At 43.9% G+C, this 24,328-nt stretch overlaps 1 protein-coding gene across 11 annotated transcripts in view; it reads right to left on the bottom strand.

Annotated features, from left to right (window-relative positions):
• The window catches only part of PXK (PX domain containing serine/threonine kinase like), an 82,828-nt gene that overhangs the window by 45,364 nt on the left and 13,136 nt on the right, over nucleotides 1-24,328 (bottom strand). For all 11 annotated transcript variants that reach the window (XM_069560516.1, XM_069560514.1, XM_069560524.1 and 8 more), the window contains exons 2-4: nucleotides 9,128-9,178; nucleotides 7,107-7,154; nucleotides 200-386 (exon numbers count right to left, since the gene is read on the bottom strand). In XM_069560516.1, the coding sequence (XP_069416617.1) occupies nucleotides 200-386; nucleotides 7,107-7,154; nucleotides 9,128-9,178 (286 nt within the window). The remainder of the gene's footprint in view (nucleotides 1-199; nucleotides 387-7,106; nucleotides 7,155-9,127; nucleotides 9,179-24,328) is intronic.

Below are 24,328 nucleotides of genomic sequence, written 5' to 3' on the forward strand. Positions count from 1 at the left end.
GGACAGGGAGGCCTGGCGTGCTGCAATTCATGGGGTCACAAAGAGTCAGACACGACTGAGGGACTGAACTGAACTGAACTGAACGCCCTAGAACACATCTCCCCATCTGGAAGGAGAGTTTGTCCCACATATATTATCTCCGGCAAAGAAAAGTGCCTCTTTTGTCCCAGGAATGTAGCTGATAGATTCCTCTACTTACCAGTGTAGTTTGCAGAATAGTTGTTTGGATCTAGAAACTTCTTAACCAGCTCACAGTTAGACAAGATATGATTTGTGGTGATAACGTTGAGATAGTTCTGAAGACCTTTCTGCCTCTCAGCTATGAATTCACGATCCATGTTACCAATCAATTTTTTGGGAGGAAGAGGTAGACTTAGGCCTGCAATCTTTAATTAAAAAGAAAAAAGAAAAGTATTATACTCATGTCATCCCCAAATAAGACAGAATAGCAGAATCCCTGAGCCAACAGGTTTCGTTAGGTCTAAAACATTTCAGGATACATCCTAATCAGTCGTATTGTAAAACTGTGAAAACCTGTACATCTTAGAACTGATAAAATACTTTACTAAGTGTAGCACTTTAAGACTTAATTTTTTAAATGAAATTTACACATAAACATATTTTCCGAGAGTCAAATACTTTTGTTTATTACCGCTGGCAGTCCCATGATGCTCGCTCCCCACCACCCCAGCCGAAAGGTGACATATCCATTCCCCACTCCCCAAAGGGGGCCACATTCAACTCTTTCAGCTGATCTTTTGGAAGAAGTGATGGTTTACATTGTTATGCCTCGATTTTTCACTTTTAGGCATTATCTGCAAGTTTCTCGTTACTGGAGATGAGGGTTAAGTTCTCTTTCACGACCTGATCTCATCCACACACATTCTAAACCTAATTCTTCCAACATCATGATACCATCACTTAAATAAGTGCAGCATGCATGCTTACATTAGGTAAAATATACTCACAACTGAGTCAAAGAGCATGCTTACTACTACTTTCTGTCAACTAACATTTTTTTTTCTAGTTTTCTCTTCAACTACAAACTCTCCATCTAAGCCTTTCTTCAACACACTGAAATACAAAGATGAAACAATGCCATCTTGAAGAGCACTTTCCAGAACCCAGCAACCTGTTCCAAGCAGGACAGGTGGTCCCTAGACCTGCCACAAGACTTGCGTCCCAGGACCTCCCTTCACCACCATGTTAGAGAAGCCTCTGCCCTTTCTCCTGCTAAACCCCATTTCTATATCCATGCCTGCCTTTATCTTAGATAATCCCCTCACTTTTGGTCGAGATACCCTCTGTCAGCTTCCTAGAAAAGGAGAATTGTTTGAAACCTTGCACGTTAATAAAAAATGTCTTTATTTGGACAGGTCTCCTCTTTATTATGTAAATATCTCCAACTGTGCCTGCATTCTCCAGTCCAAAGAATGTTCAACTCTCTCCAGAGGCAAAAAACCCAGTTTCTCCACTGGAGAAGAGCAGGCATAAGTTGCTCAGATGGGGAGCTGTGGGGATCCAACTACTTAAACATACTTTCAACTCCTGATTTTAGCTTGACCTCACCCCACGTTGGAGGTAGCACTTGGTGCTGTCAATCGGGACCCAGTGGGTTTATCCACCCTTACTGCCATCTCGTAATTCCGCCTTCCCATATCTGCTTAATTAGTTAGCTCTCATCCACTGGATTTTTAGTTTTTAATGTTTTTGTTATAATTTTCTCCTCTCCTATTTGTCCTTGAAGGGGTGTGTGTGTGTGTGTGTGTGTGTGTGTGTGTACATACACAAGATCAAATTTACTGCTGTTTTAGAGTAGCTTGGGGAGAAAGGAAAAGTAAATGCAGGTGTGCAATCTACATCATTTTCCAGATCATTTAAAACTTTGATTCTATTTTTTAAACTTAAAAAACAAAGTATCAGATTGGTGTCATAATTTAATGAGCAAAACACTGCTTTCAATGAGCAGTACTAGTCTACCCTTGTGCTTAGAGTGGTCCAAGTGGCATGTGTACTCATCTAGGGAAAGGTCTAAAACAGAAAGGCATCTTGAATTCAGAGAAGCATATCATCTAAATCATCCATGTGAGCAAACCTAACTGAGCCTGCTTCCCCCCATTTTTTCAAACAATGAAGATCTTGAACTTGGCAATTAGGCAAGTTTGAACCTTGAACTTGAATTAGGCCTTGAACTTGAATTAGGCAAGATGAAAAGGTAGGCTGATAATTCTGAACTGCCTGTTTCTACAACACACTTATGAAAATATGTTAGAGCACAAAGTGAATTTTCAACCATGGCCAAATTCACTGCCAGATAAGACACTCAATTTCAGGCTGTTTTCCTCTCTCATACAATTACGTTTTATGGAACAGCAGTTTCTTTATTAACTAAATAGAAAAGCAAAGTTATGAAGCAAGCACATCACTCATCTGGTACACATCCAAGTCAATTGTTTTATTACTATTTTTGTTCAGGAGCACTGGAATCAATGGTAATGTGTTACTGAAAATATAATTGATTTATTTCTTTTAAAAACTCTTTTAATAAGTTGCAGGATATAATCTCATCTGCGTGTCGGTGTGCACCTACGTGTAAGCCCAGGCATACAGTTACATATACACGAAAAATGTCTAAAAGGACTTACTCTACCTGCTTTAGAGTAGCTACTTCTGGGAGTGGGTTGGTCAATCAATTTTTAATTCTATACTATGAAATGTTAAAGTATCTTATTTATTATTTTTCAATTAAAAAAAGAAAAACACTTTTGCTCATCAGAGTTATCATATATACAATAAGGATTAAAATATATATATATATACCACCAGCCAATATCAGCACATCTGCCTGCACTACTCACTCAAGAGCAGACTCAGCTGAAGCCCAGGTCACTCAGAATGGAAAGTCACATCTGACAAGATCAGATTTAAACCCCAGTTAGGGCTATTTTTCACTCACAGTGGGGATGTCAGAATGAATTAGATAAGCTATCTGTTTCAAACTTGGTGACCTCCAAGCTTTAAAAAAAATTATTATAAATTATTATTTTTTTTTAAGTCAAGCATCATTTCTCTTTAGGTAAACTAGACAGCATATTAAAAAGCAGAGACATTACTCTGCCAACAAAGGTCCGTCTAGTCAAAGCTATGGTTTTTCCAGTAGTCATGTATGAGCCGGACTATAAAGAAAGCTGAGCACCAAATAATTGATGCTTTTGAACTGAGGTGTTGGAGTCTTGAGAGTCCCTTCGACTGCAAGAAGATCCAACCAGTCCATCCTAAAGGAAATCAGTCCTCAATATTCATTGGAAGGACTGATGCTGAAGCTAAAGCTCCAATACTCTGGCCACCTGATGTGAAGAACTGACTCACTGGAAAAGACCCTGATGCTGGGAAAGATTGAAAGCAGGAGAAGAAGGGGACGACAGAGGATGAGATAGTTGGATGGCATCACCGACTCGATGGACATGAGTTTGAGCAAGCTCCAGGAGCTGGTGATGGACAGGGAAGCCTGGCGTGCTGCAGTCCATGGGGTCACAAAGAGTCAGACACAACTGAGTGACTGAACTGAACTGAACTGAACTGAAATGGACTGCTCTGCCCAGATACCTCATCAGCTCTTCCAAATCATCAGGTGACACAAAGAATTCTTTGCCAACAGCTGAGAGTAGAGTGTCTCTGCCATGTCAGTCTGCTAGGCACATGGCAGGTGTTTTTCTGCCCCGGTTTGGGTTCTCAGGAGAAATTTTTCTTCAGGTGTTGAAACTTTGCAGTGTGTGTGTGATTTTAAAATCTTGCCTTTGACAGGAGGCTAGCATTCAAGAGAAGTTAACTTTCTCTTTCAGCTTCTCCCAGAACTTCTCAAATACTTACCCATCACAGAATATAAAGTTTAGAACTCCTGTGACTTGTTAGAAAGGAGGGCAAGAGAATACTAGCACACATATGATGAAGGCCCTCAGCCACTGACTTCCTAGACACCTCCACAGGGACGACTTCAAGCAAAGGCACCTCATATGACATTTTTTTAAAAAACTGTTCCCTTTTTAAAGTACCCTTTGGATTCCATTCTTGAGTTCCCTGTATAAAGGAAAGAGAACAGTAAAGCCAGCAGAGAAGTCCCCAGAGTTCCTCTACTTGTAACACCTGCAGAGTGACAAAGCAAAGTGGGATTGACAGCCAAAGCGGGGTCTCGAGCCCGTAACCTGACCCATGCTAGCCCAGCAAAAACTTCTAAACTCCATGGCAAACTCTATCAGTTTCCAGAAAACTAGTTTTTTTTGTCTGGAGGAAAAAATCTTCTACCTCTGAATCAGCTGATGTCCCACTTCCGTTAATAATCTGCAAATTGCCTTGAACTCCATTCCAGCAAGTATTCCAAGGAGCGCTAAGTGCTCATCAGACCCTAATTTGTCCCCATTTCCCCTCAGTGTTCAGTAGAGTCTCTCCCATGTGAAAAATGGGCAGTGAAACCAAATCACAAAACATTTGTGCTATAAGAGATCTGCAAAGTCATCTGGTTCAGCCTTTTAGCTTCATATGGAGACAGTGAGGACAGAGAGGAAGTACCAGAGCCCAGGCAGAGGCTGGGTCCCCGTCTCAAGCCTGAGGGTCCCCTACAGTTCTCATCACTGTAGCTCCTGCTGCTGTCTTTTCCCGTGTCTCATTCTGTCTCCCTGTATGGTCATTGATTTGATGGTGCCTTTAAAATAAGGTAGTGGTTTCTCTTCACTGTTATCACAAGATATATTCGCTACAAAAAATTGGGAAAATACAGCTCTTCTTCTGTTTTTCCACTTATATAACTTGCACGTGTTTATTTGTACTGAACTTGGAAAGTACAGAATGGTACAAAGAACCAGGGGGGAAAAAAAAACAACAGAACCCATAATCCTGCCACCTGGAGGTCCCCATTGTTAACATTCTGGCAAACTTCCTCCCAATCATTTTTCCTAAACATTTCATGTAATTATTATATTGCATGGATACTTTTACACACTGCTTTATTTCACTTAGATATTTTTTCTATTGGATTCAAACAACCCTGCATATGTGTATTATATTTCTCTTCCTTCAGCAGGAACTCATTTATCTGTCAGAAGGGTAATCAGAAACTGAAATTCATAGTCACAGTTTTATTTTGTGGTTTTGGAGTCTTTTGGGTCTGTTTTATGGAGGTTGTTTTGAAATTATTTTACTGCCAAAAAGTTGTATGTACTTTCTTCTGTCTGTTTACTTGGATCCAGGAAAACCTCCCACTGAAGTGCTGTCTGGCCATATCCTGCCCAACACAAGCCAACATCAATACACGTGGATATTTGCATTTGAAATAAGATGCACATTGAAAGTGCCCATTTTAAAAGGGAAAATTACACTGATGTAAAAATAAATTTCTATTATATTAAATAAGGGCATAACTGAATAGTCATGGAGATTCAACTTTATATCCCCAAAGCAAGAACAAGCAGGAGATAAGACTTTCCTTCCCACCCTGTATTCTTGGGGTCTAGGCCCAGGCAGTTTCCATTTCAGAAGTATCTCTCTCATGATTCTTACTCAGCCCTGGCTGAATAGCACTGTACAAAATCACGACCCTTTCTTTTAAAATCAGGCAAGGGTTCACTTGTGCATAAAGATGAAAGCACATAGTAGGTCCAACATTAGCTCCCAGATGTTCATGCCACTTTGAGCACATGGAAATGTCTGGAGAGCCTTGTGGGGAAGATCCACTGCAGGAATAAACAGCATGTCAGTCAGTGGCTCACCTACAATAGTCATCAGACACCCAGTTTTTGTCTGAGTGGAAAGACTATGCTCTTAAAATCCACAAGTGAAACCAATTAAAGCCATCTCTGAGAATCTGATCTCTGTTGATATTCTATCTGGATATTTAAACTGGTCACACTACAATTAAAATGGAGACAGACACCATGTGTGAAGCAAGACCATATGTCAATGACATAAAGGTCTGCAGATACTCAGGCCAGTTCTGCTGGATGGAGAACATGGCATTCAGCAGTGTTGCAAATAATGTGAAAGTCTGGACTCTACAAATGCTCTTTTTCCAAAGGCTGCTCAGTAAAAAATGGCCTTTTGATGGACAGGCAGCATGACATTCCCTCCCAGCCCTCCATCCTCCTGCCCTCTGTGGATAGGATCGGAGATCACTCAGAATCAGTGATGAGACAGTGCCCCTCCCAGGTGAGCTGGTCGTGAGCTAAGCACGCTGGTTCAAGGATTTATGCCACCATTCAAAGTTGAGATACAATAAAGGCCCAATGAAAGTGACAGAGAACTGTTAGTCCCTCAGTCGTGTCTGACTCTTTGCGACCCCATGGACTGTAGCCCACCAGGCTCCTCTGTTGATGGAATTCTCCAAGCAAGAATACTGGAATGAGTTGCCACTTCCTTCCCAGGGGAACTTCCCAACCCAGGCCTCCTGCATTACTGGCAGATTCTTTCCTGAATCATGGCCTTAGCCACCAGGGAAGCCCCAGTGGGCTTCAATAATCCTGGCGCTTGAAGGCCGGTCTGCCAGGTGGGGCGTGGCAATGCTGCCAACCCCTAGGGGGCCACGCTTCCCTAGGACCCTGCGGCAGTAGCAGAGCCAGATGTGTTTCCAGCTCAGCCCTCTTTCCACTATGGCCACCAAGTTACAAACATCTAACCAAAGGGATTTGGAAATACATATTTAAGAGAAAAAAGGTAATGCTGAAAAAGGCTGCGTCTCTAGTTACTGCTGAGTGCTGATCTGTACTGCTGACTATGTGGCCTAGTTTAAGAGAGTCTGAGAGTCCCCGCTCCCAGTGAACAATTCTATTAATCCATCTAGGCATTTCTAACCTGTGAAAAGGAGATAACACACAGCATCCCATGACTGCGGTACGGACGCAGTCTGGCACAAAGGTGGCCGGCTGTATGGTGACTATTATAAATGGCATTTATTCCCCAAGTCTATTTTTAGAGTCACACATCATCTGTTTGAAGTACAAGCTTATCTCCTTTGCTAGGGAAATCTGATAACTTCTTGATCCTGATGTTGCCATTTCCAACCCATTTCTAAGATATCCCCTGCAATAAATGTGTCATTGGTGTTTTAGAATAATTACCTGCAAGCTGTTGTTCAGCAAATCAAAGTCACTGTATCTCCTAACAATCTGTAAGAAAGAAAACAGTGGTGTTTTGATTCAGCACAAACCATCAGTTTTCATTTCCTTATTTAATACTTATTGGCGTTCTAGAGTCAAGACACTTGCACCAAGGGTAGCAGGGCTTATACCTGGAGCCTAACTTGTTTAACTTGGCAGCCCCAGAAAGCAGACCGAGCAGTGTCCCAGAGTTGGCTGGGCCGTGGGAAACTGGTTAATGCCAGCCAAATTCACAAGATGCCAAGAGGTAAGAGAGAAGGATGATGTTTTGAGGGTGAATAGCCCTTTAATTTTTTTTTTCCAATTACCTAGGCACCTAGTTAACTAGAAAGATGAGTTAATAATTTACCAAAAAAAAAAGTTTAACTGAACATGAAAACAAAGTAAATGGATGTAGACAGTTTTGAAGCTCTTCCATCTTTGCCCTGAATAACGCTGCCGCTCTCTGAGATCACAGCAGTTTAGAGGCTGGATGCACCTGCCAGCACCACCCTTCACCAACTCCCCTCCTGGCAACAGTCCACACCCACTGTCCACGCCTTTTCTCTTAGTTATACTGGTGCCACTGATTATGCCACAGCAAATTACACTAGCTCTTCAGTCAGAGGGGAAGGAAGCTATCTGGCTTTCAAATAGTTTTTCTAATGTTTATTGATTATTCTCAAATATTAGTGTGCAGAACTACTTGGAGATCATCGAGGACCCCACCCACCCAAAGGGAAACAAATTCAGGAGGTTAAGTATCTACATTTTTATTAAGGATTCCCCAGCCTCCAAAGCACTGGATTTACAAGACTAACATATAAGGTTGATTTTTCTGGTAGGACACTGTCCTTGGGCCTGCTTGGCATACATATATATCAAAAAGTTAAACATGGGGCCATACCTAATAATTGCAAGGGAGCAAAAGGTGGCATAGAGAATACTTGAATTCTAACCTTGTTCCGTCATGGACTTCAGTGTGATCTTGGACTAGCTAAAACTTGACTTTTGAATGTAAAATGGGGCTAATGTGATGGCACAGAACTGGCTTTAATGGGCTAAGTGAATTAACATGCTTGAGCCAGTGCCTAACAATAAACGTTCAGTTCAGTTCAGTCGCTCAGTCGTGTCTGACTCTTTGCAATCCCATGGACTGTAGCACACCAGGTTTCCCTGTCCATCACCAACTCCAGGAGCTTGTTCAAACTCATGTCCATCAGGTCTGTGATGTTATAATTATTCCAACTAAAAGTAGTTAGAATTTTCAGGCAAATACAAGACTAAGTACGGGCCTTTGAGGTCAAAGACTGCTTAAGGTGAGAGGTAAGGTTCAAGCCGGGCTGTGAAGGACAAGGTAAGATTTTTGGAAGATGGAACACAGAAGTCATTATAATTACTACAACAGGAAAGAAATGGCTCCTGTATAGAATTCAGCCACTCTCTGCAAGTCAACTGGGATGGAAAGGACCTCTAGATCTATATAGTAAGTTCTCTTTCTCTGAGGCCAACCATCAGGAAAGCAGGCCTTAGAGCTGTAAACAGACATCGCCCGTGGTCAGTGCAGGACCTAGCCCTAGAAACTGCCCATGACTAGACTTAAGAGTCCATGAAATGCAACATCCGAACTGCATGATGTCTAGGGCATGATCTCATCTTTCAAGCTGGTGGACTGACTACTAACCTGCCCTACCCACACCATGGCTTCAGGGGAGGAGGCTTGAATTATTCAACAGGAGGAACAAAACAAGTCAGTTGCCTACTCTGCTTACTCTGTGTCCAACTGGGGAACACATTCCTAATCTCTGTGGTAACATCATACATGAATTAAACCAAACAACTGAGAACAGAAAGCCTTTTGTAAGAGATGTCTTAGATCTAAAGTTTTATAAAAGAAATACAATGTATATTTATGTGTGTTTTAGTTTTTGTAGATTTTTAGATGATTCCCAGCCAGAATTTTGTTTAAATATTTTTCCTGTGACAAAAAAAAAAAAGCTTACCTGCCAGCTATTTTCTGCGGAAATTCCTCTTTGTACCCGAATGATATATTCCTAAAAAAGAAGGACAAAAAAGTCTCTATTATAAAACCCAAATCAGAGGATCAAAAATATGGTGTGAAAGCATCAGATAGAGTAAACTTCAGAAAAGATTACTAGAGACAGAGAGGGGCATAAAGATAAAAGGGTAATCTCATAGCAGGACACAGCAGTCTTGTGGCGTGTGGGATCCCAGTTTCCCAGCCAGGGATGAACCCGCGCCCCCTGCATTAAAAGCATGCAGTCTTAACCACTGACCACCAGGGAAGTCCCCAAGACACAGCAATCTTGACTGTGTATCACATTCAAACACCAGAGCTGTAAGACATGTGAAACAAAAACCGACAAGGACTGGAAGAAGAAATAGACGAATACATCATCCGAGTCGGAGATTTCAACACCTCTCCCGCAGCAACTGATAGAACAACAGAAACCCATAAGGACAGAGAAGAATTCAACAAAACCACTAATGATGAAAAATTAATCAACAGTTGATCTCAGCAAACAATGAACATTTTTATTGAAGACCTGGGGACTATTACCCAGGAGACAGTCTTTCAAAAAGCTCTTGAGGACTGTTGGGCCTGTTAGAGGTCAAGGCACAGTTCCACAAGTTTTGCAGACAAACAGTTATTCATCAAATGACATATCAACCGTTTACACAACCCAGATCTGCAGGTAAGAAACAAGTCATACAAAGCAAGTCGTGATCACGGTGACTTCTTACTAGAATGAGAAAGAATGTTGTTTCCTAAACAGGTCTAGTTAATGCAGAAGCAGAATACATACTATAGGGGAGGGCTCTGGGAGGCCCAAATGGGCTGAAAGAAATTTTACATCTCATTTTTTTCTTGTCCTGCCATAAAATATGAACTTCATTTCATCATCATCAACCAACAAATGTAATCAGCATTTATAAACACTCCATTCGACAATAGCAGAATACACATTCCTTTCAAGAGGATATACAGACGGCAAATAAGCACAGAAAAAGATATTCAACATTACCAGTCATCAATCAAATGCAAAGTAAGACTACAGTGAGATATCACTGTATTTCTATCAGAATAGCTCAAACAAAAAAATAATGATAACACCAAATGCTGGCTAGGGAAATAGCCAAATAGGGAAACTGGATCACATAAATCAACGGTGGGAATTTTAAATGGCACTGAAACTCTATAATATGGTTTGGCAACTTTTTTTTTAATTAAAACATGTAGCTATCATTATGACCCAACTGCACTCCTGGACATTCATTCCAAAGAAACAAAAACTTATATCTATACAGTAACTTATACATGAATGTTCACAGCTATTTTATTGGTAATAGCCCCAAAGTAGAAAAGCCAGATGTCTTTAAACAGGTGTATGTTTAAACTTCACCACTTCCATACCAGGGAATACTACTTGGCAACAAAAATGAATGAACCATTGATACGTGCAACAAACTAGATGAATCTCTGGAGGATCCTGTGTGTGAGTGCTTAGTCGCTCAGTCACGTCAGACTCTTCGACCCCATGGACTGTAGCCCACCAGACTCCTCTGTCCATGGGGATTATACAGCCAGGCATACTGGAGTAGGTCACCATGCCCTCCTCCAGGGGATCTTCCCAACCCAGGGATCAAACTCAGGTCTCCCCCACTGCAGGCAGATTCTTTACCAGCTGAGCCACCAGGGAAGCCCGTCTGGAGGATTACATGGCGTGAAAAGACAATCCCCAAAGATTATAAACTACATGTCTTCACTTAGACAATATTTATGAAGTGACAGAATCACAGATATGGAGAACAGCCTATTGGTTGTCAACAGTTATGGCTGGGGTAGCAGGCTGTGTGTGGAAGGGAATCAGGTGTGACTACAGAAGGGCAAGGTGATGTGCTATGGTTTGAATGTCTTGGTCCCCACAAGGTTCACATAGTGAAATACTAACTCCCCAAAATGATGGTATTAAAAAGTGGGAGGACCTTTGGGAGTTACTTAGGTCATGAGAGCAAAGCCCTCAAGAATGGGATTAGCACCCTTACGAGAGAGGCTCCAGAGGGGTCCCTCACCCCTTCCGGCACATGGGATTGTTTGAGAAGGTGCTAGCTCTGAACCAGGAAGAGGACCATCAGAAGGCAGCCATGCTCGCACCTTAGTCTTGGACTCTCAGCCTCCTGAACCATGAGAAACGAATCCATTGTGGACAGGCCACTCAGTTTATGGCATTTTGTTAGAGCAGTCCAAATGGACTAAGACATGAGTGTGTCTGGGCCGATGGAAAGGTGCTGTATCCTCACTGGTCAATGTTAATATTTTGGTTGTGATATCATATCAAGTTTAGCCAGACAATTACCAATGACAAACTCGATAACAGATATATGGGATCTCTGCAATGTTTCTTACAATTGTACGTGAATGTGCAATTATCTCAAATTTAAAAAATTAACCTTAGGCATTCAAAATTAGTTTAGTAGAATCAGAGGACTAAGATCAGTGATTTTTCCTGCTCAAAGTTTGCATATAAGCTTTTCCGTTAGAAAAGGCTATGGTTAAGAAAACAGATAAAAAGGTAGTATAGGTATGCAGTGATAGCATTTTCCAAAGAAACCAAATTCAGTGACACCTCCCCCTCCTCCCAAGCTGCCTGATCATTGGAAGCTGCCTGATCCTGGGGAGCAAGGAGAAGAGAGAGTTAAAAATACCATTCCTAAGACTTGCTAAATCAGAATCTACAAGATAGAAATTAGGAATCAGAAGTTTTCATAGCTTCCCCAGGTAATCAAATAAGCAGGAAACAAGAGACCTCACTCAGCCTTCTGCTTACAAACACAGGGACTTATGATGAAGCACAGAAAAAAACAGAAACTTTTTTTTCCTCAAATACTCAGAATTGTTTTAACATCTTGGGATGCTATGATTCAGGTATTACTCACAGTAACTACTCAACAAATGCTTAATCAACACGGGGCTCAACAAATCCTTTCTACTGAATTAATTCTGAATTAAAAAGGTTCTGTAGAAAATAAAGCCAAATAAGCCTTGTTAACTTGGCAGCTGAATTTAAAAATAGATCTTATTACACTATCATTCATTTCCACTCTGTTTAGTTTGCAAAGGTTGATAAAGTTCACATAAGCAGAAATTTCCGCCTACTCTGGACTATGTTAAGAATGGTACATTCAACAATATCCACTCAATTACGAGTGAATCAACTACATGGCTGGCATCCTGCTGAGCTGGTTTCATGTCAGGTTATCATATAAATATTTCAAAACTGGCTTGTGTAGTATGGCAAATCTCTTAAGCAATATGCCAATGCAATTATTTCTGAATACATAAAGATAAAATGCTAAAAATACCTGGCTTTCTTGTATTTAGAGATCAGTCTGTTAGCTCTGACATTTTCTTCTTTTCTCCAGGTTCTCTTACTGGAGATTGTCTGGGCTTTTATATTCTTATAGTAAAGCTAAAATCAGCACATATAATTGAGCACTTCCAAACAACTACACGCAAACAAGTTTTGATGTTCAAATTGGGGGGAACTGTTATTTCTCGAAAATCACTTCAAGCATCCATTGCTTCACTATGATCTGTCAGAGGAATAACACTAACTTTCAAGGGCTTCCCTGGTGACTCAGTGGTAAAAAATTCGCCTGCCAATGCAGGAGACACAGGTTCTATCCCTGATCAGGGATGATTCCACATCCTACAGAGCAACTAAGCCTGTGCACCACAAGTATTCAGCCTGCGTGCTGGAGCCCCAGAGCCGCAACTGCTGAGCCCATGTGCAGCGACTACTGGCTCCCGCATGCCTAGGGCCCATGCTCTGCCACAAGAGAAGCCACTGCAATGAGAAGCCCATGCATCGTGACCGCAGAGCAGCCCACTCTCCACAACTAGAGCAAAGGCCGTGCAGCAGGGAAGGCCCAGCACAGTCAGAAATAAATAAACAAAGTGCAATTCAATCTGAGCCCTTGGTAGATGCAAAATAAACACTGCTGTTCTGCTTGATACACTTTGAGTTTAAACTTTAGACCTGTGTTTTACAAAGATGTTGCTGCAGGTGATAAACATCAATTAAGCAGTTATCATGTCCCAATCCCTGTGCTTTTGTTCATGCTAGGGGTATAACTCCCACAGTTTGACTCCAATCTTCCCTTTGTAGATACACAGTTTAGGGGTTTTGTTTTGTAATTTGGCTATAAAATGGCATGCAATAATGTTGAGGGAAAGCATTTGGCAAAAGGAAAGCAATAACTACAAGATGGGGCTGGGATCCTGAGGTCAGAGGGGTCTCCCTGGTAGCTCAGTTGGTAAAAAAAATCCACCTGTAATGCAGGAGACCCCACTTCGATTTCTGGATCAGGAAAATCCCCTGGAGAAGAGATAGGCTACCCACTCCAGTATTCTTGGGCTTCCCTGGTGGCTCAGCTGGTAAAGAATCTGCCTGCAATGCAAGAGACCTGGGTTCGATCCCTGGGTTGGGAAGACCCCCTAGAGAGGGGAATGGCTACTCACTCCAGTATTCTGGCCTGGAGAAATCCATGGACTGTATAGTCCATGGGGTCACAAATAGTCAGACTGGGATGTCCTCAAATGACATCCTAATTAATGTTTCTGCCAAGACACTCTTTATGTTGACATCAGTGCTTTTTCCCAAAGAAGGTAGATCTGCCCCAGAGATCTGGCAATGCCTAGAGACATCTCTGGGTGTCACAGGATGAAGAAATGCTATGGGAAGCTGAAAGCTAGAGGCCAGAGTTGCTGCTAAACATGTACGAGGCACACGGGACAGCCTCCCAACAAGAGACACCCTGGCCCTACATGCCGACAGTGCTGATCGAGAACCCCAGGTCCAGATTCATCGAGTGAAACAGGTCACTCCAGTCCATGGAGGCTGGGGATGCAGCGGGTGGAAGAGTTAGTTCTGTCATCGCCTGTCCTCTCCTGCAGCCGGCTGCACAGCAACACCATGGGTGACACGCGCACACCCGCCAGAGGGCTTGCTTAATCACCAGTAGCCTCAGAAACCTCGCTGCGCTTCCCCTGTAAACACACATAAAGACACCTTAAGGCTCCAGTGTTGCCCTCAGGCCCCAACTGCTGTGTGGTTACAGACAGAGAAAGATAGTGGGATATTGGTAAGTGTGATTTTGCTTAGAAGTATGTTCATTCCACTTGAAAGGAGCAAGTTCATCCCTAAATATTAAAAAAAAAAAATTTTTTTTTTTTCAGAGTGCCTGAATGTCACCACCAAGCCCTACTAAAAGGAAATACCTTCACCTCAAATCCCTGATTTGTAAAGCAAACATAGCACAGCTGTTCTACTGCTGCTACCAGGCTGAAGCTCTGATGGAAACCGAGAGAAGAGAGCCCTCGAGACCAGCAGAAACCCAACATTTGAAGGCAGGCTTCCACCTCCAGAGCTGCAGTCAGCAGCCCAGAATCTCTCAGTGCATCACCTCCCTCTCTGCCACCCTCTCTGATGTGGAACAGAACCTGCAGGCTCTGGAAGCGATGACAGACACTGGCACAGAAGGGAGAGCTCAGAGCCCTGCGGGGCGGCTCTGCATCACACAGACCCATGCCGGCTGCCCGGGCTGCCATCTGCAGCCACTTCCCCAAAGGGCCTCCTTCCTGCTCCTCTTCAGGACACCACATCCCTTTATCTTGGCCGGGGGTGGCGGGGGTGGTGGTGGCTGCCCTGCAGAGAGCCCGAGCATGTGAGCATCACAGCAAGTCAGTGGGGGGGGGGGGGGAGGCTAAAGTTTTTCAATCTGGAAAGGCACTGGGACCACATGACTTCTGACTTAAGCTCGGGGACAGAAGATAGAATTGCCATAGATAAGCACTGATCTTGTGGCAGGAGCTCTGCTAAAACAGGATCAGCAAAATTAAGTAAGCTGTCCAAGGCTGCACAGCTGGGAAGCTGCTGATTGGGAGCTGGAACCCACATCATTGATTCCTTGGACTTTCCAACCTGCCAGACACGGCTGGCAACCCCCAGGGCCCTGGGGATGCCCTGAGCCTGGCTCTTTCTGCAGTCCTGAATGATGGGGGTCCTCACCAGTCTGGGGAACTCAGATGGACTCATTCTGAGGGGGCAGGGGGAGGAGCTGTCATTTCCACAAGAGTTGATCAATGCCCTCAATGTAAGCATTTCCCCAATAAGCAACCTCACTGACATTTTGTATTTCCTGAGTTTCCGAAAAGATACTCAAGATTTTACTACACTGTAGCTGCTATTCAAAGTTGCATCAGTGTGATGAGATTTCAGGAAAAACTAGGGAGGAAAACTTACTTTGGCCCCAAATTACTTTAGTGAGGCTACAAACACCGACCACTTTGAAAGTGTATAACAGAAGCTAAAGTCAAAACTTAAAGCCAAACGTCAAATCCACTGAATCAACAGCATTTTTCTCTTCCCATTAGGCACAACAATCAGATTCACTGAGACTCAGAGCACAGAGAGAACAGGAAGCTGTTTGGAGGTATCTCACTTGTCAGTGTTTCTACTTCTCTACCTCTATGCAGAGGGTCCCAACCCTGCTACATTCTAGAATCACCCAGAGAACTTAAAAAAAAAGATACCCATGCTTTGACACTACCTCCCAGAGATTCTGATTTAATGTGTTTGGGCTGAGGCACAGTTCAGCTGCTCAGTCATGTCCGACTCTTTGCGACCCCATGAACAGCAGCACGCCAAGCCTCTCTCTCCATCACCAACTCTTGGAATCCACCCAAACCCATGTCCATCGAGTCAGTGATGATATCCAACCATCTCATCCTCTGTTGTCCCCTTCTCCTCCTGCCCTCAATCTTTACAGCCTCAGGGTCTTTTCAAATGAGTCAGCGCTTTGCATCAGGTGGCCAAAGTATTGGAGTTTCAGCTTCAGCATCAGTCCTTCCAATGAACACTCAGGACTGATCTCCTTTAGGATGGACTGGTTGGATCTCCTTGCAGTCCAAGGGACTCTCAAGAGTCTACTCCAACATTACAGTTCAAAAGCATCAGTTCTTCGGCACTCAGCTTCCTTTATAGTCCAACTCTCACATCCATACATGACCACTGGAAAAACCACAGCCTTGACTAGACGGACCTTTGTTGGCAAAGTAATGTCTCTGCTTTTTAATATGCTGTTTAGGTTGGTCATAACTTGCCTTTCAAGGAGTAAGCATCTTTTAATTTCATGGCTGCAATCACCATCTGCAGTGATTTGGAGCCCAGAAAAATAAAGTCAGCCACTGTTTCCCCATCTATTTCCCATGAAGTGATGGGACTGGATGCCATGATCTTAGTTTTCTGAATGTTGAGCTTTAAGCCTACTTTTTCACTCTCCTCTTTCACTTTCTTTAGTTCCTCTTCACTTTCCGCCATAAGGGTGGTATCATCTGCATATCTGAGGTCATTGATATTTCTCCCGGCAATCTTGATTCCAGCTTGTGCTTCCTCCAGCCCAGTGTTTCTCATGACGTACTCTGCATAGAAGTTAAATAAGCAGGATGACAATATACAGCCTTGACGTACTCCTTTCCCAATTTAGAACCAGTCTGTTGTTCCATGTCCAGTTCTAACTGTTGCTTCCTGACCTGCATACAGGTTTCTCAAGAGGCAGGTCAGGTGGTCTGGTATTCCCATCTCTCTCAAATTTTCCACAGTTTACTGTGATCCACACAGTCAAAGGCTTTGGCAATAAAGCAGAAATAGATGTTTTTCTGGAACTCTCTTGCTTTTTCCATGATCCAGCGGATGTTGGCAATTTGATCTCTGGTTCCTCTGCCTTTTCTAAAACAAGCTTGAACATCTGGAAGTTCACGGTTCACGTACTGCTGAAGTCTGGCTTGGAGAATTTTAAGCATCACTTTACTAGCGTGTGAGATGAGTGCAATTGTGCAGTAGTTTGAGCATTCTTTGGCATTGCCTTTCTTTGGGATGGGAATGAAAACTGACATTTTCCAGGCTTGTGGCCACTGCTGAGTTTTCCAAATTTGCTGGCATATTGAGTGCAGCACTTTCACAGCATCATCTTTCAGGATTTGAAACAGTTCCACTGGAATTCCATCACCTTCACTAGCTTTGTTCGTAATGATGCCTTCTAAGGCCCACTTGACTTCACATTCCACGATGTCTGGCTCTAGGTGAGTGATCGCACCATCATGATTATCTGGGTTGTAAAGATCTTTTTTGTACAGTTCTTCTGTGTATTCTTGCCACCTCTTCTTAATATCTTCTGCTTCTGTTAGGTCCCTACCATTTCTGTCCTTTATTGAGCACATCTTTGCATGAAATGTTCCCTTTGTATCTCTAATTTTCTTGAAAAGATCTCTAGTCTTTCCCATTCTCTTGTTTTCCTCTATTTCTTTGCATTGATCGCTGAGGAAGGCTTTTTTATCTCTCCTTGCTATTCTTTGGAACTCTGCATTCAAATGGGTGTATCTTTCCTTTTCTCCTTTGCTTTTCACTTCCCTTCTATTCACAGCTATTTGTAAGGCCTCCCCAGACAGCCATTTTGCTTTTTGGCATTTCTTTTTCTTGGGGATGGTCTTGATTCCTGTCTCCTGTACAATGTCACAAACCTCCATCCATAGTTCATCAGGCACTCTATCAGATCTAGTCCCTTAAATCTATTTCTCACTTCCACTGTATAATCATAAGGGATTTGATTTAGGTCATACCTAAATGGTCTAGTGGTTTTCTCCACTTTCTTCAATTTCAGTCTGTATTTGGCAATAAGGAGTTCATGATCCGAGCTACAGTCAGCTCCCGGTCTTGTTTTTGCTGACTGTATAAAGCTTCTCCATCTTTGGCTGCAAAGAATATAATCAATCTGATTTCGGTGTCGACAATCTGGTGATGTTCGTATGCAGAGTCTTCTCTTGTGTTGTTGGAAGAGGGCGTTTGCTATGACCAGTGTGTTCTCTTGGCAGAACTCTATTAGCCTTTGCTCTGCTTCATTCTATACTCCATGGCCAAATTTGCCTGTTACTCCAGGTGTTCCCTGACTTCCTTGCTGGGCAGCCGCGACGGCGCAGGAGCGCAGTGGCTGCGGCTGAGAGGAGCTACCCTGCGCAGGAGGTCAGGGGCAGCGGCCTAGAGGAGCTACCCTGCATCCCGAGGTAAGGAGCCGTGGCTGCACTTTGCTGGAGCAGCTGTGAAAAGAGACCCCTACATTCAAGGTAAGAGAAACCCAAGTAAGATGGCAGGCACTGAGACAGGGAATCAGAGGGCAGACAGACTGAAACTACAATCAAAGACAACTAGCCAATCTGATCACATGGACCACAGCCTCGTCTAACTCAATGAAACTAAGCCATGCCATGTGGGGCCACCCAAGATGGATGGGTCATAGTGGAGAGTTCTGACAGAATGTGGTCCACTGGAGAAGGGAATGGCAAACCACTTCAGTATTCTTGCCTTGACAACCCCATGAACACTATGAAAAGGCAAAATGATAGGACACTGAAAGAGGAACGCCCCAGGTCAGTAGATGCCCAGTATGCTACTGGAGATCAGTGGAGAAATACTCCAGAAAGAATGAAGGGATGGAGCCAAAGCAAAAACAACACCCAGCTGTGGATGGGACTGGTGATGGAAGCAGGGTTCGATGCTGTAAAGACCAATATTGCATAGGAACCTGGAATGTCAGGTCCAAGAATCAAGGCAAATTGGAAGTGGTCAAACAGGAGGTGACAAGAGTGAACATCGACATTCTAAGAATCAGTGAACTAAAATGGACTGGAGTGGGTGAAGTTAACTCAGATGACCATCATATCTACTACTTTGGGCAGGAATCCCTCAGAAGAAACGGAGTAGCCATCATGGTCAGCAAAAGAGTCCGAAATGCAGTACTTGGATGCAATCTCAAAAACGACAGAATGATCTCTGTTCGTTTCCAAAGCAAACCATTCAATATCACGGTAATCCAAGTCTATGCCCCGACCAGTTAACGCTGAAGAAGCTGAAGTTGAACAGTTCTATGAAGACCTACGAGACCTTCTAGAACTAACACCCCCAAAAGATGTCTTTTCATTATAGAGGCACAGGCATTAGTAGGTCTTAAAAGTTCCCCACTGATTCCACTGTGCTGCCAGAGGCAAGAATCACTGTTCTAAAACCTTGTAGATAGGAAGCAGCTTCACGCTACAAAAAAAAAAAAAACCCTCTCCTGAGAGGAAGGGAACCAGTGAACCAAGCACCCACCACAATTCACAGTGCCCTCTGCTCCCACTCCCAGCCCTCCCCACCTCTTCGCAGGGACTCTCCTTTCTTCTTGGGTATGGGAGGTGCCTAACCTGAGCCCTCCAGCACTCCCCGCACAGTCCTGTGGTGGTGGCCCCACTCACGGGATTCACCAATGTCCCTTCAGGAAAGCAAGGAAGAAACAGGAAGCTTCATTTACAGCCAGGGGCAGAGTCTCTGAAACGATCAATACCTTGACTAGAAAACAGATTTGGGATAGGAGGCCAGATCTGGGTCTCCAGTGACCAGACACCACAGCACTCCCAGTTCACTGCCAGACCCCCCAGGGAATGCTGAGCACAAGTGACCCTGCTGGACACCCAACACTGTGCTACTTCCCTGGGCAGGAGCCTGCAGGGGCTCCCACTGGCCACAGGATAAAACCCAAACTCCGCAGCCTGGCATCCATGCTCTTCTATCACCTGCCCGAACTGTCCTAATCCTTTCTTTGTATTGATTCCTCCTCTACCTAATCAGACCCCGCAGAGCCTGAACACCCATTATCTACTTCTTTCCCTTTGCTCTTCTGCCTAGTCAAAACTTGGGACATTCAGCATTTTAACCATATCAGGGTTATCTTTGTCCCATGTCTGTCTACGTTTGGGGAGGGAGTGTCTCTCCGACCGGACTGAGTTCTTCAAAGGCTAAAATCACACATTTCTCTGCATTCCAAACAGCGCTCAGCACAAGGTCAGGCCGAGGGGCAGAAGCCCAGCGAATGCTCGGTGGCGCGTGTCTGTTAACTGATCACGTGCCCCTTCGGGGAACAGGTGGCATACTGCCACCCTCATGTGCACCCGCATCCAGCTAAAGTCTAAAAGTGCTCTCCAGAGAATCCCCACAATCTCCCAGGCCCTCAGACTTCATGAAAATCAATACACAGACCTGTGCTATCACAGTGATAGCAGGGCAGTGGGCGGCAGGGCCCTGCAGGACAGCAAGCTTCCTGAAGAAACTCTCACGGTTGCAGGACTTCCGCTCGGCGCGCAGGGCACCTGCCGGGCTGCTTACAATCCTTAATATTTCACTGAGAACGAATGATTACTCCTTGCTCTCTAGATAGTCATTACCATTGTTTCATCTGCAGATTTTCAGAGCTAGAATGTGCCTGTGCTTTAACTGCTATGCAAGCCAATAATGTACAAAACCTGCCCCCAAACAAATTAAAGCATTACGGTTTTAATAAGGCATCTGTTGTCTATGACTGCATCCTGACGGCTGCCCTGCAGATCGGTTCATCAGTACCATCTCCCTACATTCCATATACACGCATTAATATACGATATTTGTTTTTCTCTTCCTGACTTACTTCACTCTGTATAACAGGCTCTAGGTTCATCCACCTCATTAGGACTGAGTGTGTGTTCTTCTTTATGACTATATTCCATGGTATTTGTGTACAGCTTCTTTGTCCGTTCATCTGTCAACGGGCATGTAGGACACTTCCATGTCCTAGCTGTTGTCAACAGTGCATATGTATGGAACCTACAAAGACAGTACTGATGAACCTATCTGCAGGGCAGCAGCGGAGATGCAGACATAGTGAACAGACTTGTGCACACAGTGTGGGCAGCATGGAAACACACAGATTACCATATGTAAAACAGATAGCCAGTAGGAATATGCTGTATAAGGCAGGGAGCTCAACCCAGCGCTCGAGACAACCTAGAGGGGTGAGGTGGGGTGGGAGGCGGGAGGGAGGCTCAAACGGAGGGGACACATGTATACCCGTGGCTGATTCACGCTGATATGGCAGAAACGAACCCAATATTGTAAAGCAATTATTCTCCAATTAAAGAAACAAATATAGTAAAATAAATAAAGGCAAAAAAAAAAAAGGCATCTGAAGAATCACTGCTATGTTCACCTAAGTTTTGGCAACTGAGTGAAGTCAAGTGTATCTCCTTTTCAACCACATGAAATAAATTTCATTTAAAACCTAACTGGAAAAAACCCAAAACCTAACTGACTGAATCACAGAACCTTGTGCTTTAACTTTATGCAAAACAAAGTCTCCAGTTTCCACTCTGCGTTCACAGAAGGGACAAGGACCACGTCACAAACATGCTTTGATCCCGGAAATGAGAGTCAGAGTCCTTAAAAGAACGACTGCGCATGCGTCCTTCTCTTAGGCCTTTTGAAGCCCATGCTCTCCCCTTCCGGATGGTCGGATGGTCTGCCGGGGGAGCTGGTCTCTACGCTGACTTCAAAGGCAGTCCACGTTCCAGCCAGGAGAGATACTGCAAAGCAGCGTTCAAAAATGCTTTTGACCTCAGACACGACTACCGGATGGATACGGTGTTTTAATCAGCAGTTCCTGTAACTGCTCTCTAGTACAGAGACCCCTAAATGACACCAAAACCATTACATAATTTGCTAGGATGGAAACTCATGAATTCCATCTTACATCAAAGCAAAGAAAATAAACCCTAGAAAATCTGGAGACTCAATTAAATAGTAATTAAAAATGAAATATGACCTTTGCTTGTTCAATAGCCCTCACATCTCTTAAGCCAATGCCCTAAAAGGGTAGAAACAGATGCAGAGAACATGAAGTCAGAATCACACACAACATATTTAACTAGCTAGAAAACACAAACACACACGTTCTGATCTGGCTGGCGATCGTGACTTTTATGTGGGTTCTGGTGTCTCAGACGGCCAACTTCTCACCCCTCACACTCTCAGCTGCTGCCAACCTAGGGACCAGGGCAGAAGCACTCATCTTCCTCGGGCTGCTTCTTGCTCTGTCCTCGCTTGCCACTGCCTGGAAGCCAGGCCACCCCAAATCCTTCTAGCCGGTCACTGTGTGGTGATCAGCCACGACCAGGGACCGCGGGGGAAGGCACAGCAGCTCTCTGCCACTTACCAGTTTTGTGAGCCAACTCCTCTGAGCCTCGGTTTCCTCATCTGCAAGATCGTACCTTTCCAACAGGGCTGTGGCGAATATTCAGTGACATCGTGTACTTAGAGCAGCCAGCACAAAGGCTGGCTTTCTAACTGTTTTCTTTCCTGCTAAAAACATAGCCAAGGACTTCCCTGGGTGGCTCAGTGGGTGAGGCTCCTGATGCAGGGGCACCGGTTCAATCCCTAGTGAGGCAGCCAGATCCCACATGACACAACCAAGACCCGGTGTGCGTGCAGGCTCAGTCCCTCAGTCGTGTCCAACTCCTGGTGACCCCATGGACTGTAGCTGGCCAGGATCCTCTGCCTATGGGATTCTCCAGGCAAGAACAAGAACACGGGAATGGGTTGCCATTTCCTACTCCAGGGGATCTTCCTGACCCAGGGATCGAACCTGAGTCTCCTGCTTGGTAGGCAGATTGTTTAGCACTGAGCCACCTGGGAAGCTCCCCAAAATAAATATTAAAAGAAAAAATAGCAAAGCCAAGGTGTTCAAGGGGAAATCTGTCATGGCTTTAACCTGTAAGTACAGGAGTCAGCAGCAGCACCAAGAGCACAGAGGGAAGAAGGAACAGCCATTCCCTAGGAACATGGAAAACAATTTTTATTAGTCTCCGACTGCTAGCAAGGAATACCATTCCTCCAGCCTCGTCCCAGCTTCTACACCCAGTTTTAAAGCAGGCTAATTAAAAAGCCTCCTCCCTAAGATAACCTGAAAGTGAAAGTCGCTCAGTCCTGTCCGACTCTTTGCAACTTCGTGGACCATATAGTCCATGGAGTTCTCCAGGCCAGAATACTGGAGTGGGGAGCCTTTCCCTTCTCCAGGGGATCTTCCCAACCCAGGGATTGAACCCAGGTCTCTGGCATTGCAGGCGGATTCTTTACCAGCTGAGCCACAAGGACAGCCCAAGATGACCTGGAGATAGGCAAGTTATTTATGGTTTATGTACATAGTGGAAGAATATGCAAGCCTTTAAAAGGATGTACTGAAATGATTTTCATTACCTGGGAAAAGGTATGTGCTGTGATGTTAATTATTAAAAAAGGATAAAAAATTCTGGGATGACATAGATCAAAAGAAGGAACTACACCAAATGTTAATATCTGTTATCTCCAGAGGTCAAATTATCTGTGATTTAAATTCTCATAGCTATTTTGTCTTTTGTATTTTTCACTTGATCCTCAATGAGCACATATTACATTTCATATCAGGAAAAACCATTTTTTTTTAAGTTCCTTGGTTTGTCATACATATCATTTAAAACATGGTACTTTAAAGAATCTCTAGTAGTAAGATAAGGATCAAAATTATCCAAGCTTGGATACGAGTATAGTATGTTATCAATGATAAATGCAAACTAGCATCTTTTTTCCTTTGGCAAGGGAACTTTTGGTCAATTTACAAATCATCAGCACTTTTACTATGCTGGGAAGACTGGAAAAACAGAAGATGAAAGTCAAACAAATGAACTCTTTGTATCAGGGGCGGTAAAACATTTGGCGGGAGGGAAAAAAAAAAAAGCTTGAAAGTAGAAGTCAAGCTAGGGGAGTCCCTACTGCTTTCAATAATTTATAGTAGAACTGCTCACCATCACTAAGGATGACAGAGAGTTGACTACACAGAAACTCATGCTGCCTGGCCTAAAAATGTCACTGTGTTCTCCTGAGACACTACTCCCAATTCATAACCAACCACGTATGTGACTATGCACACCATGCTGCCACCTCTGTCTTCAGAGCTGAAGGTAATAACTGCCATTTATGGAGCACTTACTCTACGCCTTCTGTGCCCCATCTCCCAGCAATGCGTGGAGGTAGACGTCACTCTTTTACAACAATCCCGGGGCTCAAAGACAGTAGATGCCCTAAACAAGGGCGCTCAGCTAGTAAGTGCTGAGAACGGCCTGACCCCATGGGCACAGGAGTTCCCCGGTTCTATGGCCCTGGGCAGAATGCTTTCCTACCATCTTCCCCTCATTCTGAGGTTGGCTGAACGAGCAGAACCAGTCCGTCAAGTTGGGAAGAGGAGAGGCT

Source organism: Ovis canadensis, chromosome 19 (assembly GCF_042477335.2).
Source record: "Ovis canadensis isolate MfBH-ARS-UI-01 breed Bighorn chromosome 19, ARS-UI_OviCan_v2, whole genome shotgun sequence".
In the NCBI taxonomy this organism is placed as follows: domain Eukaryota; kingdom Metazoa; phylum Chordata; class Mammalia; order Artiodactyla; family Bovidae; genus Ovis; species Ovis canadensis.